This window comes from Zeugodacus cucurbitae, chromosome 2, assembly GCF_028554725.1.
Source record: "Zeugodacus cucurbitae isolate PBARC_wt_2022May chromosome 2, idZeuCucr1.2, whole genome shotgun sequence".
Lineage (NCBI taxonomy): Eukaryota > Metazoa > Arthropoda > Insecta > Diptera > Tephritidae > Zeugodacus > Zeugodacus cucurbitae.
This window is the reverse complement of record NC_071667.1, coordinates 77,517,633-77,537,149: the sequence shown is the minus strand read 5'-3', so window position 1 is coordinate 77,537,149 and position 19,517 is coordinate 77,517,633. Positions and strand designations below refer to the sequence as shown.

At 36.1% G+C, this 19,517-nt stretch overlaps 2 protein-coding genes across 2 annotated transcripts; one reads left to right on the top strand and one right to left on the bottom strand.

Annotated features, from left to right (window-relative positions):
• Nucleotides 1-20: 20 nt before the first annotated feature.
• On the bottom strand, nt 21-3,792 carry LOC105218737 (uncharacterized). Its single transcript, XM_011194504.3, has 2 exons — nt 3,316-3,792; nt 21-2,013 (listed from the first exon to the last, which is right to left on the bottom strand). The coding sequence occupies exons 1-2, from the start codon at nt 3,410-3,412 to the stop codon at nt 665-667; spliced, it is 1,446 nt and encodes a 481-aa protein (XP_011192806.2). The 5' UTR covers nt 3,413-3,792; the 3' UTR covers nt 21-664.
• A 953-nt stretch (nt 3,793-4,745) lies between these two features.
• Nucleotides 4,746-19,448, top strand: LOC105218755 (ETV5-related protein Ets96B). The gene is made up of 7 exons (XM_054233016.1): nt 4,746-4,796; nt 11,085-11,526; nt 11,702-11,971; nt 14,142-14,226; nt 14,709-14,761; nt 18,074-18,773; nt 18,829-19,448. Exons 1-7 carry the CDS (start codon nt 4,746-4,748, stop codon nt 19,370-19,372), a joined length of 2,145 nt encoding a protein of 714 aa, XP_054088991.1. The 3' UTR covers nt 19,373-19,448.
• Nucleotides 19,449-19,517: the final 69 nt, after the last annotated feature.

The window sequence follows — 19,517 nt, the reverse complement described above, 5'->3', positions numbered from 1 at the left end:
TATTATCTCAAGAAACTGAATACATATATCCTTATAAAACTAGACACCTATCAATAAGTTCCTAACATTTAAATACATACACACTGTTTCATTAAAGCATACATTTTGAATAAAAACTGCTTAACATATTTTAATTTGAGCTACATACATAAAACTATATATAAATGTTTTGATAACTGTATATTACACATATTGTCTAAGAGTTCGAAGGTATTGAGGCCAATTTTTCAAATACTGTAAGTTTTTTATTTATGTAGTTTTCTTAGAAAGCAAACTATGGACTTGGCACTTTGGTAATCACTGTAAAATAACAGATACAAAATTATAAAAGACTGACCAATTTTTTTTTTTTTTTCATTAGCACCCTTCACTCTTAGCCATTCTTTTAAATAATAATCAATATATTTATGTATACATAAATTGTTTTTCAAATTGAGGGAACAGTTAGCATTTTAGAACTATTATTGTTAAATACTATTACAAACTATGAGAACATGATTATGTTGATTCTGTTTATTATAAATTAAATTACTGCTAACAACGTCAACATTTCTATAAATTATTATTTTTTCTAAAACAATGTCCATCAAGTATTAACTAACAACTATATTAATGTTGAAATACATTTCTACATCTCTGAAGCGCACAACTTCGAGTTTCACACTTAGCCATAACTCAGGGTGTAACCCATATTTTCCATTAATGTCTCCTTAATAGCCGGTTGAAGTGCGCGTTGCATATATGTGGTTAGTAAGCCACGTACCCCCATCGAAAAAATCTTCTCCAATTCACTTGAGAAAGCGTCTCCCGCCTCATCGCGATCACGCACATTTTCGCGTTCGAAGTCATCTCGGTCTCCCCTTAAGTCACTGAAAAGATCTGCGAAAGCTCTGGCATCTGGTGCAATTAGGTCTTGTAAATCATCGGATACATTGAGTATATCATCGTCGAAGCTGAATTCATCACTCCATGTGGATTTACTCCTTCGTTGTCGAAATGGATTGCTCTCGCGTTTTTCACGGAACTGTGCACGATACAAATCCTCATTATCACGAGCATCGTAAAATATATTTTCATTAGATTGGTCATTTACGCGCCAGTTACGGTCATAATTCCTGCGGTTCGTTTTTTGATACTTCTCACTGCGTATATCATAGGGATAGGGATTGTAATATTTACGCCAACGGTTTCCAGATGTTTGTGCTTGAGTTGCTGCAGTACCCAAAACCACATGAGGCTCCGAGAGTTCTACAGCTGGTGGTTTTGCTGTTCCCTGAGTAGCTGTTTCGGCGCCTTCGAAACCAAACCGACGCTTTGAATTTTGCCGCAATCTCACACCAGAGGGACCCTGACAACCGTGTGCAAAAACTGATATAAAACCCGGTTCAGCAAAATGTGAATCTGTTCGCACCGAAGCGGCGCCAATTCGACGAGATTCCTCATTGACGGCACTTTCAAAACCAATAGGAATTGTGCGAAATTCAATACCGGCTCGTCGTAAGCGTAAAATCATGTGACATTTTCCACCAGTTGGCTGCAGTACCACTTTGCCACTTATTGTCAGATCGGGGAATATGAGACGTGTATCCAACGTGGAGTTTTGTGTACTGAATCTGCATTTATCGACCTCCACCCAACGTGTACTGGTGGATTTCGACGGCAGACGCACTCTCAAATCCTCAACATCTACACTGGAGACGGCGGCTAATTTATGCGGTTGCCGGCGGTTATAGTCCGACGAGAATAAATCATCAAATCTTCCCATATATGCTGGCGATTCACTTTGTGGTTGACGTTGAATATTCTTTGCATAATAGCCTCGATCGCCGCCAGAATAGAAATCATCTTCTGGTTCACTATTTTGACCATAAAACGTTTGGTATAGTGTGTATGGAGTTTCACCAGAGAATGATCTTGAACTTTTCGCTGGTATACTGCGTCGACGCATGTGTTCTAAGGCATTTTCTAGGCGACTTGAGCAGCGTTGTTGTTTGTAGGGTTGTGCAATAACATCTAGAAGAAATAGAGATTTTCCAAACAAGTTTGAATTTAGAGATTTTAATACCAGCTAATTATCTAGATTTATAACTATAATCTTATTCGCGTACACTATTGTGAAAAATATAGTAAAAAACTTCTTAAATGACCGAAATGAATTAAATGATATTAGATTTCTTTGAAAAGTCGCAATTTGAGTCCAATATCTTTTGAAATTTAAATACCTCGTAAGGTCTTTCTTAACGAACTTTCAAACAAAGAAAGGGCAGTCTAAATCCCTCAAAAAATTTATCCTGAGAGAAAGAAACAAGGAATCGAATATTTTATTTCATCATCTTTGTCAAGAGAACAAAATGTGGACTTGCGGGTACTGATGATAAAATTTGAAAAACGTAGAAGCGTGTTTAAAGTCTTGTTTACTGAACTGGAAGACCGAACATTTCGCCACTACAACGAATTGAACAAAGAAAATCTTGCCAACAAGATATTTTTTTTCTGTAAATAATAGATTTATTTTTCATACGAAGTGTATTTAAAAAATAACGGGAAGTTTAGTACTTTTTTCAAAAAAATTTATATTCATTAGTCAGCTCTAATGTTGTCATCTTCAAAATTGTCCACATTCGATATCATGCATTTATTACAGCGATTCTTCCAATCATCAAAACACTTCTCAAACTCAATTTTTGGCATAGCCTTAGCGGTTTCAACGATTTCTCGTATGCTTGAAAAATGAAAAGACGGCCCTTTAAGATTCTCTTTGTTTTTGGTAATAGGAAAAGTCACACGGAGTCTTGTCTGTCGACCTTACAGTATTGTTTTCAGGCAAAAATTCACGAACAAAGCAACGAAGTGTGAACTTATAACAAGCAAAAAATCGGCAAAAATCATAGACACAGTGGATGTACGATTATATCAACATTGAATCAATTGAAATTTTAAAAATTCCTTTATTTTAAAAAACACCGTATATATGAACACGTATCCTTGAGCAGGTGGTTTTAATCATAAGACGAGGTGAGTGATCTGTAGTTTCTTAACAAACTTACACTGTTCGCGAAATTTCTGTTTATGTAAAGTGTTGGGTTAAACAAAATACTAAAAACGCCATTAGAAACTGTATGTTCCATTATCGTTATGAGTCTAAAAAATACACTTTGACTCATTAATTGTGTTGAGGATATCATTAATCTTATTTCACACTATTATTTTTATTTATTATAAGAAGAACATTTAAAAATTCACTAATTCATTTTAAATAATAATATATTGGAATTGCACTTATAGATTGTTGCACAATGTATTTGCAATAAATACCTTCGGATTTGCTAAGTAGGATCACATAAAAGAATAAAAATACTGCTTTTAGAAATGGCACAGGATACTTCTTTTTGGCTTTCATTTTAAACTGCATACGTATTGCGACTTTCTGCCTCTGCGAAATTTATATAATTTTATATTTGCTTTTAACACAAAGTCTTTGACTGTGTGACTTTCCCGAATCCGCGAAAAACACAAATTTAAGCAAGACCGTACCGTTCTCCTCGGTTGCACTGTCGAAAATGGTATTGAAAGTGGCACGTTGAATGGTGAAGTCTCAACTGAGTACCGAAGAAGTTTAAAGACATTTCGCTATGCTTCTTGTGATGAACGGCGTGTACGCAAGCGCAACTGGAACCAAAAACTAACAACTAACTAGTACATACTCGTATAGTAATTACATACATACATATGTATATGTATGAGTATGAATGTGTGTGTCCGCATGCCCAAATGAAGATTTCTTTAAGTTAAACCCATGTCACTGCCTCATTGTCGTCACTTCCAGTATTGTTGTTGTTGCTGTTTTAACCAGCACCTTCGTCTTCAGTGAAAGTGTTTTCCACAACAAATAGCCATTGTAAGTTTAATTTACTTAATATGTACATGAATACATCTCTAAATGTAGTTGTTTTCAAGTTCAGTGGCGTTTTATGAAACTCCACAAAAGAGGGGAGCTCTAAACCATCTTTCAATAGGTGAATGAGAACAATGACTTTACTCACAACTACAGGCTGATACATGATTGAGCGGGTGTGTTGAGTGCATTGTCACCTTGCCGAGACCCAATCTAGAAATATAGATATAGATCCATTATACAATGTGTTCAAAAATGATCGGTAATTGTAAAATTTAAAATTTAAAGAGTTTGGAGAGTGCAATAGTTGCTTACATTGAACCTTAAAGGACCATCGTTTTACAAGTTTACCAGAAATCGCAGAAAAAGCCAAAGGCTATCCCAAAGTCACGAGTTTGAGAAGTGTTCCGTCGATTGGGAGAAGCGCTGGCATATGTGAATAATATCGAATTGGTACTATTATAAAGGCAAAACAACATTAATATAGATATATAGAATCGAGAATTACCATTGCTTTTTATCAAACCTCGAACGTACATTTGTATAATCCTTATTCTTCCTATATATAATATATACTATAAATTTTGAATTCTAATGCTTTTAATTTATTTTATTCTTAATTTTAAAAAAATTCAAAAGAAAATTACAGTGGCCCCGACCCCTCTTACAATATTTAGCGCTACAACAGTTACACTTACCTTACCTACGTTTGTATGTATGTATATACTAATGTTCAATGGAAAGAAAAACTGGTGAATTCAACGAAACCGTTAGTGAATCGGTGATTGTACGAGCGCTTTTATTATTTATTTTTATTTTTGTTTTATTTCGGTTTTCACACGCAACCACCATGGCGCCCATGCTCCATGCTCCACGCTACCAACACCCACAACAAACGATCGTGCGACCAAAGTAATACGTAGACACATACATTCAAGTAAATATATATGTATAAATACCAGTGTAATTTCAAATATTTTCATAAAACTTGCACAGTATATTTTTGTTTAACGATCACACTAACTAAATTTTTGAGATGACATGCAGAAGATGCCTGCATGTGTGCCTGTGAGTGTATGTTTTTGCAAGTACATATATACTGGTAGCAGCTTTTCGCATTGTGTTTGTACACTTGAATAACTTTTTTCAGGAAAGTTCATAATTTATGTATGAAAATGTTGGTGCTGCAAAAAACTAAAAGAAATAAAGAATATAATTAAATTTTTATACCCATGTCTGTTGGACGTATATAAAGGTAGTTTCTACTTTTGAATATGCTATGAAAATATAAATCTAAATAATATATAGTATATGTATATGTGCATACCGCTTATGGTGAGATCGCCCCACAAAACAATAAATCTCTATTCTTGCCTCAGATTGTCTAGAATTCAGTGTAAGTTTGATGGAATTTCATTCAATGAACATCAATATACACCTGAGTTCAATCGGCAACAATTCGACCAAATCTTCCGCAAACAAAACAGTCGGCTGACAAAGTTTGAACCAGTACAATCTTTTCAACGATTTTCAGTTATTCGATCGATTGGATAAAAGTAAGGCCAAATTATAAGACCCATATAGTATGTATGTATAGTACAAAAGTATGAGCCAAACTTCTAAGGATTTGCTTTAGGAATTAATGCCTATCTAATTTGTGCAAAATGTCTTAGAATTATTTTGATATAATAATGTATTTATTTAATATACGTGTGTTCAAAAAATAATGGGAATTTTCGTTTTTTGAATTAATTCATTCGAAACACTTCATTCGTCGAAACACTTCTCAAACCCGATTTCCGGGATAGCCTTTAGCGTTCTTTCACCGATCTCTCGTATGCTTTTAACACGACGACCCTTTAAGGTTCTCGTTTTATTTTTAGAAAGAGGAAGAAATCACATGGAGACATGTCTGGATAATATGGAGGCTGGGCCAGTATTATTTTTGTACAAGAATTCATGAACAAGCAACGAAATATGTGCTTTTAATAAATGCTACAGACAACCAAACAACCGAAAATTTTGTCGTAGGACCTGTAAATCCACTTAATAAAAATAATTTTGACAAATAAAATTTCGATTTGACATTGGAAATTTTAAACTTCTCGTTACTTTTTGAACAACGCCGTGAGTAAAATTACAGTGCGAGAATATGATCGTCGTACGGTCTGATCGTGACCTCCCTTATTTGGTTTATTTACTTACGGTTAGTTAATATTATTTATTAAAAACACATGAGTAGGCATAACTTAAGATATCTGCTTGAATATATGCGTAGCAAATATTTCGTGGGAGTTTTTCAAATTATGTAATTCGCAACTTTACAAACTAACGGACACCCATACACACATACATATGTATATTTTATAGTAACTAGCGAAAGTTCCAATTTTTATGTCATGGCCTAAGAGACGACATTTGAACAAATGAAGTAACTGTAAATTAATTTTTTTTTTAACAAAATTATATGGTCTATAAAATATTGACAAAATCGTGACAAAAAGAGTTAATGATCCTATATCTTTTCGTCAAGTAATAATTAGATAATCGTAATAAGTTCCAAATGTATTACCGCAGTTGTACGCCTCGTGAATTGAAATAAGAAACGGTACTGATTTCGAAATGGTTTTCCAATACAATTTGAATAAATGTAAACAGTTCGCTTTGCTAAAACATTCATATTAAATTGTTAAATGGCCCTTTACACCCACTACAAATAGAGATATGTATATAAATGTATGAGCCTATATGTGTTGAAAAATATTTTACATATACGGTACTTGTCACTATCTACTAAAACTATGTCTAAACTATTTGTTATTTTCCCAACACCATGAGCAAAATTATTGTGTGTCTCGAACACTCCATTTGTAAGTGGCTTAAACAAACACACACACACACATAGATACGCGTCGATGAAGCTGGAGGTAATTGTGATTTTTTGTTAAAGGCTTTTGCTTTCACGTTTATGACAAAGAAGCGCGTGGCACAGCGTTGCACCTGGTTAACTTTGAGATGATTAAACTCGTGAACAAGTCTGTGATTTGCGTGTTTTTGTTTCAGTTCATGTGTATTTGGTAAATTCTATAAAACCATATGGCGGCACTAAATGATCAGCAATTTGTAACGTTTCGCAACAAATCAGCAACAAGATTCATTTAGAAAATTTATTAAATGCGTGTACGAGTGTTTTCATTCATAAATATTTTCTCAGATTTTATGCACTTACTCGTAAATATGTCTATCCCCCGCAATACTAATACGGCTGTGTAAACTGACGTAAAGCAATACCAAAAGCTCCGCCAGGATCGGGAAGTATCTCTCCGAACTGCTCGATACCAAACGAGGTTTCTGTTTCAGGGTGACTCATTCACGTGTGAGTTTTTCAATTTTTTGCCGGAGGAAATAAAACGATCTGCAGAGCTATATAGAGAAAATACAATCTATAAGAGTTGGCTCCCACGACGCTGTTGACAGTCATAACATTGATAATTTTCATCATTCTTGTGCAAAGGCAGGGGTAATTACAACAACAGATCTATCCGCTTTTTCGAGATTAAGGTTTCGCAGAATATTAATGGTCCTTTGTGCATCGCCGAAGACGAATATCGTGGGGATGAAACCTGGTCCGGATTGATGAGAACACTCCAGCTCTGAGAGTATTCGATGCAGTACCGGCCGGCGGAAGCAGAGGAAGAGAAAAGACCAGCTGTAAAAGGTGCTGCGACAATAAAAAGCGAATGTCATAAGCGATAAAGAAGAATAGATCAATCTTCCATTCTTCGAAGGCCGTCTGATAATCACTGTTTCATGCAACAAAAAACTTTTATTCAGTCCTGAATTTTTACCAAAGAGAAGATTGTGCTTTGGACTTAACGTCAAAAGACATATATCTTTAATGCATCAGTCATTACCCTCATTCATTAGAACAAAATTAGGCATTGATGAGGAAACTGCAGAAAAATTTGCTTGTTTGTGTCATAAGATATTTAATTAAAAATGTTACAACGTTGTAGTTCGATACTCTTCATTGTCAACTTCTCGGTCTTCTTGGAAGTGTATATACGTAAATAAGTTTTAGTTTGTGAAAGTTCCAATACAGTATGTGAATATCCTATGTCATTGTATCTATTTATAATTTCTTTCTTATTATAAAAATTGACTGTTGCAGCTCTAAACATGATTCGAATTTAAATTTAGCTTTTTAATTGAAGTGTTTAACTTGTTTTCTTACATGTTTTCGAAATTATTGCAACCTTGAATTAGTTCCGTCAAAGACAAGTTTATAATTGGCCTAATACTTGTATGTACTTGAAAACAACTTGTACCGTTATTATTTTTCCACTTTTACTAAAATGATTATTTGCGAAATTTTACTTAACTACAATTTCTCTAGGTTGACGAAAGAGTTGAACTTCGAAAAGTAAATGTAATTTTCATATGTATGTAAAACTTAAAAAAAATTAAAAACTCCATATGTATGTGGGTATATGTTTCTACAAAGTTAAACCAACAATGAGGAGGTGAGCAATTCCATACAATCTCACTTGAAACAATGATTTACCATTAACTTATTTTTGTGTGATATAAGTATGTACATCGAATATGTAATCAATTGTTACATTTGTTTACAAAAATATTTATATTTTTCTACTTATATGATATTTCTTCAATTTTATTCTAAAAAGTCTTCATGTAATGGTTACCATTGATTCGTTGAAAGGGTTTCTGTTTAAGCGCGAGAAACTTTAATTAAGGGCATTATGTGTTTGGTGTAGTGTCACGCATGTGCACAACAGTTATATACTAGTTAATGCAGCTCTCGTTCGTTGCCCCATAAAAGAAATTTACTTTTCACGTTAGTTTTACGGCTGCGCAACTTTTCGTTGTTTATTTGGGCGCCCAACAATCACAACTTAATATGAATTATGGAGAAGGTGCCAGCACCCAAAAAAATGTTTTAATGGAAATTGAACTGACTTCAAACAATAGAAACATATGTATATTTTACACACTATCTGATATGCTTAAAACCGACATGTTATTCTTTCGAGACTTAATATAATTTCTCATTCGATTTTTATTATATTCCAGTCCAATATATTTTTCATCTTTTATCATTTTTCTTTCCACAAACGATTGGTTAATTATTTACGATACTCCAAGTATTGTAATGTTCTAGACCCAACGAGAAGGGTTCCGTTCCCATGATAGTATGACCCAAGACGAAGAACCGTAATTGGAACGCACGTGGTTTCCAAACCGGCGAAAGTCTGTTAACTCTGCACCATTCCTTAAAATTATTTGTGGAGTGTTTTCTCCCGCTTCAACAATAATAACAGCAAGAGGGGTCTTCTCTATCTTTCAGATGAAAAACTATAATTTTGTAAGCTTCAAAGGGCATTAACACCGTTTTATATTTAATTTGCAGCACACCTAATTACTTATGTTCATATGTAGATACATATATTCACATACCTACATATTGTAGTCACTGTACAAAGCATACGGTAGTCACAGGTTGGGCTTAGCTCTCATTTAGCGACGGGTGGCAAGTAGTAGTAGTGTTCGTCTGCCAGCAGGGATAGTCCACAAATGGTCTGTCAATTTGCCACAATTGCATTTAGCCACTGCTACGACACCTTAGACATGGAAGTGATACTTTTGCCACATTGACTTCACGTCTGCACTTGTCGTTTTACACTTGTAACGCACTGTCGGACGTACATATTGTCTAACTGTTTCAGTTCATCTCATTACTTAATTGGCCATTGTTGCAGATACATACTTGTATACTGCGAAACCAATTCCACCACACATCAATCGCTTGTGTTTATAAATACAAATGCATTTGACCAACAATAAGTGAAACTCAGTAGCTGTTAACTTAATTACTATAAAATATTGTGTACACAGCCACTGGGTCGGTTTATTTTATTTCGTTACTTTAAGTTTTCCAATACTCCAAGAATGTAGGCATTTACTAAGAATAATAATACTTGCAAAAATATTATCATTAGATACACATACAGTACTGGACGGTAGGTACATTAATCCAAACCATAATACTTGCTGAAATTGAGAATATTAGCTTCTGCAGCAATTCGACCTCCATGCCATCATACCACCTCTTCAAAAGGACGGAATCCAGTTCTTTTTGGTTCTTCGGGTTGTTTGCGGCTACCTGATTCTTCATAATCTCCTACAAGTTTTCGATTGGGTTTAAATCGAGACTGTTCCCAGGCGACCGCAACTCCTTTATACCTATTTCAGTCATAAAATCGCAAACCTCTGTATCAAATTTGCTTCCATAACTTTGTATATGCCTCACCGTTAACTCTTCCTTCAATTATATGCATCCATTTTAGTGCATTATAAGAAAAACAACCCCCGACCATCCTGCTTACTGGCTATCATACTGTTGTTTAGTGGCATTCTCCGCTGAACCGCCCGCTGTGATATTCTCCATACATTGTGGATACCATCTAATCCAAAAATTTTAAACTTGGATTCATCCGATAAAATTACGATCTGCCACTGATCCACCGAACAAATTCGCCCCTATATACCGCTGTTTCCTCAATCGTTGGCTCAAAAAAGTTTTCTTTTTAACGACGTCGGCCGTTGAATCCAGCCTTTCTGAGTCTCCGGCGAATCGTTAATTCATCCAGTATCACTCCTTAAAGCGATTCCCTATCTTTGGGCGAATGTCGTCTTTCAGACCCTGCCAGACTTTTTTTTCGCTCAAAAGAACCCATCTCACGTATTTTTTATGCCCAGCACTGTGAAATGATTTTCCATAATGTCATATTTTAAATCATTTCTTATTATCTTTATTTGAATGAAGTAGCACTCCCACATACAATTGTATATATGTTTTAATATACCAGTTTCTATACAAGTGTTTACCTTTATTTTAGTGACACTATGAGAGCAATAACTTCCTCATCATGACTCTCAGTGAGTTAGCACAATTTCCTGCTGCGGATTGACTAACTTCCTCAATTATTTTCCCGTACACAATATTGAACTGAGCCATTTCGTTTGTAATTTTATGAACATCCTTTTCTTCACTTTTTCACTTGTACGGCAAAGGCACATTGATTTTCATACGAATACACAATCATACATACCTATCTGATTACAACAGTAAACATTTGTATATATTTCTGTTTATTTTAAATTTCAGACAAACTATGCTACGAACGTGGGAATCCTCGAGAATTTGCAATTAGAGGATGTAGTCGATAGTGAGGCATATTCACGCACCAATAATGATGCAATCGCGAGCGTGAGCAATGAGATATCTTCGACCGCTATTACGTCCGCCCGCGCACTTACTACAACCAGCATTCAGGGTATGACCAAGTCCACATACTCGCATTCGAACAATAATAACAACAACAGCAATCACACTAGAAATACCGCGACCAGAGCAGAGCAAGAAGAGTGCACCGAACCGGCACATTCACCAATGGAGGCGGATCAGAATGTAGAGATGCCCAGCACCACGTACAAATCACCCTGCTGCCTAACGTTTCCTTTGCCACCGGTGCAAATGCAGTCGTTGGCACCGACGCTATCCATTACAACACCGCTGCCCACAGCGGCGGCGGCGGTGGCAACCAATGGTGGGTTTTATAGCCAAAACAAAGCTTTCACAAATAGACTGTAGACATTAAGACTGTATTAATTAAAATTATGGCTTAGAATGCACTATTTAATCATTTAAAATATTTCTCTCCTTTTAAATTCGTATACGCCGCCTAATATACTGCTCTTTACCCTATGTAAATACTAAAGCAGATTTGAGCAGAGAGCATTGGTATGCACACGCCCATGTGCACGCCCATTCGCATCCGCATCATCACCACCATCATCATCATCATCATCACCATCAGCCATTGAGCGAAGATTTGGTTATGTATACACCGCCAGTCGTCTCGGCCACCACATCCGTTTCGGCGACTGCATCCGCGTCGGCAAGTCCGACAGCGATTGGAAAATTTGGACTCGATAGCTCCACCGATGGATACCTTAGTGCCCGCGTACATGCAACAACAACATCGCCATCAGGCAAGTACACCAACACATACAACAAATACATAAATATACATACATATTCGAAATCAAGTCCGCACAGTGGATTAGAGAATGAACAAAGTGCACAATTGCATCCTCTCACTTATTGGCTATCAAATATTCCCACACATTATTATTATTAATGTGGACTTTTGTTTATACTTTTATTGCAATATCATATTAGCAACCGGTTATTTTTTTTAGCAAACATGGTTTTTAATATGTTTATGTATCTTTTCGTTATTTTACTTAACTTCTGGTTTATTTGTTTGTTGTTGCTGTGTGCATAACTTTCATAATCGTGAATATCAACGTTTTGCTTGTTTGTTTGTTAAATAAATATTTTGCCACCCTTCAAAATTTCCCCAGCAATTTACTTTCATTGCCTGAAGCTATGCGATGGTGATGCCTTTAAAATTTAATAAGTCAAAGAATAAATAATGATTTTGGTGGAAGTGTATGTAAGGATGTGTATTCATTATGGAAGAGTTAGATAGCGGTCTTACATATGTACATATCGAACGAATTATACAGCTTTCCATTTGAATCCATTTTCAGATCTTTTAAGTTGTATTCACGTTCTCTCTCAAAGTTCATAAGTAAAAAATGTGGTTTCTCCATTTTCGAAGTTATCTTCCAAAATCGAAAAATTTAAATTTCAAAATAACGAATAGCACGAAATCATTATATTCGCATGTATGTATGTGATTGGCGTTGAACCGCGCCAGTTGGAGATTCCAGGTGTAACCAGGTCGCTCTCCACCTGGTCCCTCCAACGGAGCGAAGGCCTTCCTCTCGAAAACTCCTAGTGTCGTCTCATCTGATGTTGACATCGTCCAAGCTTCTGCACCATAAAGCAGGACGGGAATGATAAGCGACTTGTAGAGTTTGAATTTAGGTTCGCCGAGAGCAGACTTTACTTTTCAACTGCCTACTCAGTCCAAAGTAGCACCTGTTGGCAAGAGTGATTCTGCGCTTGATTTTGAGGCTGACATTGTTGGTGTTGTTAACGCTGGTTCCCAAGTAGACGAAACTATCTACGACTTCGAAGTTATGACTGTCAACAGTGACGTGGGAGCCAAGACGCGAGTGCGCCGACTGTTTGCTTGATTACAGGAGATATTTCGTCTTGTCCTCATTCACCTCCAGACCCATTCGTTTTGCCTCCTTATACATGCGGGAAAAAGCAGAACAAACGGTGCGGTTGTTGCTTTCGATGATATCAATATCATATGCGCATACTATAGTATATACTCGTATAAAGGCTGTAGTAATTCCTTGACAAATTACTCTAATTTTCTCCATAAAGTTACGCTACATCCATAGTTATACGTTCACCTAATTTTGTTATCTCACATACATATTAACTGATATATACGGTATGAAGCCGACCGAAAGTTTGAAAATCATAATTTAGGGATATGAGAGCTAGGAAAGTATTTAATTATCCGATTTTACTAATTTTTAGCACATAGGCACATTAATGGAAGAAAATTATTACTTCTGAATTTCTATCAAAATTCTGAAAGATTTACCAATATCTTGTAGGCGTCCGAATCGCTCATTTACTCAATAATCCAATCCTGCCATGGTGCCAAAGGATAAGGGAATTTCATCAAGATACCTTAGGTTTTACTCCAGGCTTACATCGAAAGACGGACAGAGAGATATCCAGATTTCAACTTGTCTCATCATCCTGATCAGTTTGGTATATATGACTTTATATCTACCTGGTTTAGTTTTTGGTTACAAAAACAACCATTATGCTAATGGCTGAATCCCTTTAAATATACCTAGATCCAACAAAAAACTGTAACAATTCTAACAGTCATTGACTTTCACCATAATATACTCATATGTTAAACATTTGAATGAATTGCAGTGCTCCCTGCGGCGTGTTAATCTTAATCAATTTTGTTGCACAAAAGCATTTTTTATTGTCCAATATTTTTCAAAACAAATAATGTATTATTCATTTATAATATATGAAAACATATTTAGGAATATAGCAAAAAATATGTGAATTACTCTATTTTTTTATGAAGGTAAATGCAAACATCTTTATATAGCAATATACAGCATACTGTACACAAGTATATGCACACACTCATTGAACAATTTTTTTCTTTTTCATGTAATTCTTCAACTTTAATGCCACTTGCAGCAAGCGCCAAAGGAGCACGTCATGAAAGAACATCCTCAACAGCTTTCTTCGATATTCCCGCTGTGACACATCCTTATTGTTACAGGTAAGCAAAGGCACAGCCAGTTGCAGCGCCGTGAGTGTGAGTGAAGTCACGAAATCACCACAAATGAAGTACAAGTGAAATTGATAAACTCGCAGTTATGCGAGTATGTATGTCTGTATGTGTAGTCACCTGGTGAAACGCAATTATTCGTAAGTTAACATTTGGTGAAAATGCCGTTATACTTATTTACGTTATATGCCACACTTTCTGTGCTGACAACACTGAGATACCATTAGCGATTAAGATCAAAGTGACTACGCACAGCGAGTAGTGAAACCAACAAGTTATTTTAATCATTATTTAAAGCTATCGGGGGAAAATCGCGTTGAACACCACCTTTGACATATTTTTTGACAATTTTTTACTTGCTTTCGCCAATCAACTTGCTTTATTGTTGTTCAATTTTTCACCAAAATATTTAAGTCATTAATATGTACATGTTGTTGTATTGTATCTTATTCAAAATGCTGCCACCCTTCAAGATTCCCACCAACAACACCACCCGCAGGGATTCTTAAAAAGAACCAAGACCAAGGTAAGAGACAAGCAAATAATTCGAATTTACATAAAAATCTTCTCAGCGCTACGTCATACCAATATAAAATATAGCATATCGAAAATAGTATATGAAATCGCGCGGAGGAAAAAAAACATTTATAAATGTAACAAAAGTAAGTCATCAGTAGACAGCTACGCAGGTGGCATATAACCAGGAGTTTCATTTATTTAAATTATCTGCATATTGTGTAGCCATCAAGCAGCAGCATGCAACGCAACTCTGAACACACACACATACATATACATATACATAAGCCACCTGCCAGAGCGGCTTTATGCTTTAACCGCATTTGCTGTTGTTGTAGCGCGTGTGATTATAATTCAATTTGTTTTTATTTAATTTGTATCTAATAAAAAATACGCGGCACGATTTTCAAGTGCAACCACAAATGAAAATATTTAAATTTACCACATTCAATATAGGAGTATATATGTACATATGTATGTATGAAGAGAGCAACCGCATAATCGCTAATCCAATTGATAAGCGATATAGCTGACTTATTGGAATGTCAACACGCTCGCTTGAAAATCAATAATTGCCGGAAAGCATTTTATTTATATTTTTCTGCGGAATATCAGGGCTATATATTCAATCTCTACTATATGTACCTCCATCTCTTGTTTACCATAATTAAATGTACAACAAATAGAATATTGTTACTTTTCACCAAAGATTCATCAAATCAAATAAGAATCCGCATCACCTTTAACATCAACATAAACGCTCTGCTTTTTTAATGCCAACCATCTTCAACCCTCTTTATAACGAAGCATTTGGTAAACTACGAGCATGAGTGCTGCCCTCCCCCTAGGGACCTGCTCATGATACTGCTCTTCCATTCCAATCGTTTTAATGTTTTATATATTGGCTCGCATATAATACGCTGTTGTTGTTGTTGTGAAAAAGATTTTTGTTTTGCCATGCAAAATTACGTAGCTGATGGATTATGCACGGCGAGCCAAGGATCCTTTGAATTTTTAATAGACATCCATCTGTACTTCGTCATTTCAAACGTGTAAATTGTTGCTGTGATTAGCTGTTGCATTACGGCCAAGCTATGTGTGTGGGTGTAAATGTATAACATATTGAACATTTAAGAGTACATTAAATGTGGAGTGAAAAGAGTGGATATACTCTTAATACTGGTTAAATGTGGGAAAACAATTAGGGAAAGAAAAACAAGTTTGCTGAGTTATGTGAAGTCAGGTGTATAATTACTGTTGACAGGCCTTTTACATACAAACTGTTCTTAATACCCGTTAGATGGCCAAGGAAGTTGAATTCTAGGTTTTTTATATTAGTTTTTTAGAAAGAAATGATATATGTTTAATTAATGTTGTGGCTTAAAAATTATAAACAAAAATTATAAACGTTGGCCCTACACTTAATTCATGACGTTGTGTATCATACATTTTTTGGTTAGGTTAAATCAGGAATTAACTAAAAAGTTTAGAAATCTTTGTTACCTTATAACACTGCTCAAATAAGTACAAAAAAAAAAACAAATATAAAATTTAAAATCTTCCCAAGTTTGTAAGAGTGTTACGATAGGTTTAGTGGTTGTCTGTCAACGCAACTAGCCTTTGGAAGGTCCATTGTAAAACCGTCGGAAGAGTAAATTGCGATATTTTTCTATAAAGAGTCTTACTTCCGCATAGAAGATGTGTTATAGTATCTTCTTCTTCTTCTACTTCTTAGCAGCTTCTGCAGTAACCATTGTAAGGTATCAACAGTCTCCTAGCGTGTATCCCAATGGGTTCGTATGTCTTTCCTTTAGATTTCAATAGGCGGCTATTCGAGTTTTATTCTACTCGGACCACGTTTGTATGTTTTTTGCGGAGATCTGGGATTGTTTCCACCGAGACAGCATGTTTGTCGATTAAATATCTGCTCCGAGGTATGTAAATTCCATCTTTATTGGCATCCAACTGTAAGATGGTGCCCCGTCTAGCTAGTTCCTCGGCTTCGCAGTTTCCAGGAATATCACAACCTCCTGGAACCCATTGCTGGTTTATCGTGAAATATGATGTTAGTGCCTCCAGACATTCTTTTACTATTTTCTATGAGGGATATTAGTGATTTTAAAACCGCTTGGCTACCAGTCTTGTCGTTAACAATCTTTTTGACATAACGAGAAGACTTTCTTTAATTGCAGTAATTCGCTTTGATCCGGCCTTCAATTATTCAGTATCCCGAAGGCGATTCTAGTATCTAATTTTTATGTAAACACCCCTCCCACTCGTTTGTCTAATTTGGATCCGTTTATGTAGATACTTATTTCTGAATCTTTGTCCACCTTGCCTTAGCTCACTCTTCTCTAGTGGAAAAGGCTATGTTATGGGCCGAATTTAAATTCACTTCTAAAGTATTACGAAAGTTCGTGATATTTGGTAGAATGGGTGCTAAGTCATTCAGAGACCTGAAACACAACTTCACACTCTTAGTATTTATTAAATACATAGAAGTAGTAATTAATATATTGAAATTTTAATACAAAAATAATACAGAGATCTACGAATCACCCCTTTCAATAGAGCTGTTAAGGGCGACGATGATTCTGGAAACTCAAAAAAGTTGCAATAACAAAACAAAACTGTAAAGCTAAATACATTTTCAAGTTGAGGGAAACATACGATTGTCTCCGAATACCAACGTCACCCAATTTGAAATCTTCAGTTTCGAGAAAAATTGTACGTGCTTTAACTAACTAATCCGAACTCTTCGACACTACAGCGAGTTGGATAAGGAAAACATGTGTTTCGCTATTCTACCAACTATGTAATTTTGAAATTTAAAGGTACTTTAACCAAAAAAATCGACTTTATGAAAACACTCAAAAATCGACCTCAAATCTTAATGTGATGTGATGTTAAAGTGGATGTATGTACATATGTAAAAGAATTATTGAAATTCTTCTAGAAGAAATTATTTGACGAAGAAATCTCACTCAAAATTAAATCAGAAATCATTCTTAGGACCATTTTTTTCCGTTACAAATCTGAAACTCATATAATGTAGTAGCTGTTACATAATTAGAGGTATACATATATCCTTGTCATTCTCAAAAATTTATTTTATTTAACAAAAATTGTCTGTATGTCACCATAGTTTCTTTGAGCAGCTTTTAAAGTAGTAATGAATAGTTTATGTCTAACTTTTTTAAAGCCGAAGTCGTTAGTTATATACTTTTTGTATCAAATTGATTAATTTTAGTTTCTGAAGCAACTTCAAGTTCCAATACCCAATATAAAATTTTATTGAAAATGAAACATTTCCTCTAAACAGAACCAGCACTGGCATTCTGTAGCAATCCAACAACTCCTGCCACTACGAATATGATACCTATGACTCACCACTACCACAGCACCAAAGAGGAGCATCCCGATTCGACTACAACACATCTCAGTGGTCATTCTCATCAGCAGTTATCACATCACCCCTCACATATGCATATACAGCCGCATCCACATGCGCACCCCGCTACACAACATTCGCTGCCAACGCACGCACATAGCCACACAACCAGTCACCCACATGTACACTCTAGCATGTTGCATCAACCACACACCGGTGGCCACTTATCGGCGCACCCGTCGGCTTTCAAATTCGGACATGGATCCATACTCTCCAGCAGCGCCGCGGCAAGCATGTATCATCAACACCCTTACAGTACAACAAACGGTAACTCGTATGGACTACGTGGTAACGGTTCACTATCACCCACGGCATCACTAACGTTGGCATCTACGAGCTCGACGGATGTCGAACTCAAATACGAGAGCCCCTATAATTCGACTATATCCACAACCTATGCGCTGCGCCCAGTCACTGTGGACTCGACCACTGTTTCATCAACCGATGGAGATCTTAAATACGATGGTCTGTACAACAATGCCATTTCCACCAGTCAAACAGTGTCGCAACGACGCGGTTCACTGCAGTTATGGCAATTTCTGGTGGCTTTGCTAGATGAGCCCACCACGAGGTAAGTTCTTCGGACAAATATTGATTTGATTGTTACATTTCTATCGTACAATTAGCTCCAGCTGTATTGCTTGGACGGGACGCGGCATGGAGTTTAAGCTCATCGAACCGGAGGAGGTGGCACGTCGTTGGGGCTTGCAGAAGAATCGGCCCGCCATGAATTACGACAAACTCTCGCGCAGTCTGCGTTACTACTATGAGAAGGGAATTATGCAGAAGGTGAACGGTGAACGTTATGTCTACCGTTTTGTATGCGATCCAGAAGCACTTTTCAATATGGCCTATGGACATTTGGCGAGTGCGTCTAACAACACAGCGACCACAACGAAAAGTGAACACCACACACATATCTTGTCCACAGCGGCAGCAGCGGCGGCCGCAGCAGCAGCAGTAACATTAACTGCATCCAAAAATATACCAGAACCACTTACCCCTAACGGTAATTTATTGAGCAGAAATGACTTGGGGATCAATGTGGATCACACAATGGAACACAGCCAAGGCGAAAGAGAAAGAAGCCTTATGACTCAACTGAGCGGCGCTGGTGCGCGAGCAAATAGTGATAGTATTTTCTATAGCAGTCCAATTCATAAATACTAAAAATCATAAAAATTAAAACAACAATAATAACAACAGGATATGTACTCTATATGTGTGTATGATGTAAAGTATAGTATGTGTGTATATTTTAGGCGATTGTATGGCATGATTATGACTAGCAATGAATAAAGTGAATAAAGAGAGT

Coding starts and splice junctions, on each gene's coding strand:
- LOC105218737 (XM_011194504.3), bottom strand. CDS start 3,412: ATGCAGTTTAAAATGAAAGCCAAAAAGAAGTATCCTGTGCCATTTCTA. Junction 2,014..3,315: donor CCTACTTAGCAAATCCGAAG/GTATTTATTGCA, acceptor TATTTCTTCTAG/ATGTTATTGCACAACCCTAC.
- LOC105218755 (XM_054233016.1), top strand. CDS start 4,746: ATGGCGCCCATGCTCCATGCTCCACGCTACCAACACCCACAACAAACG. Junction 11,527..11,701: donor GGCGGCGGTGGCAACCAATG/GTGGGTTTTATA, acceptor ATACTAAAGCAG/ATTTGAGCAGAGAGCATTGG. Junction 14,762..18,073: donor TAAAAAGAACCAAGACCAAG/GTAAGAGACAAG, acceptor TCCTCTAAACAG/AACCAGCACTGGCATTCTGT.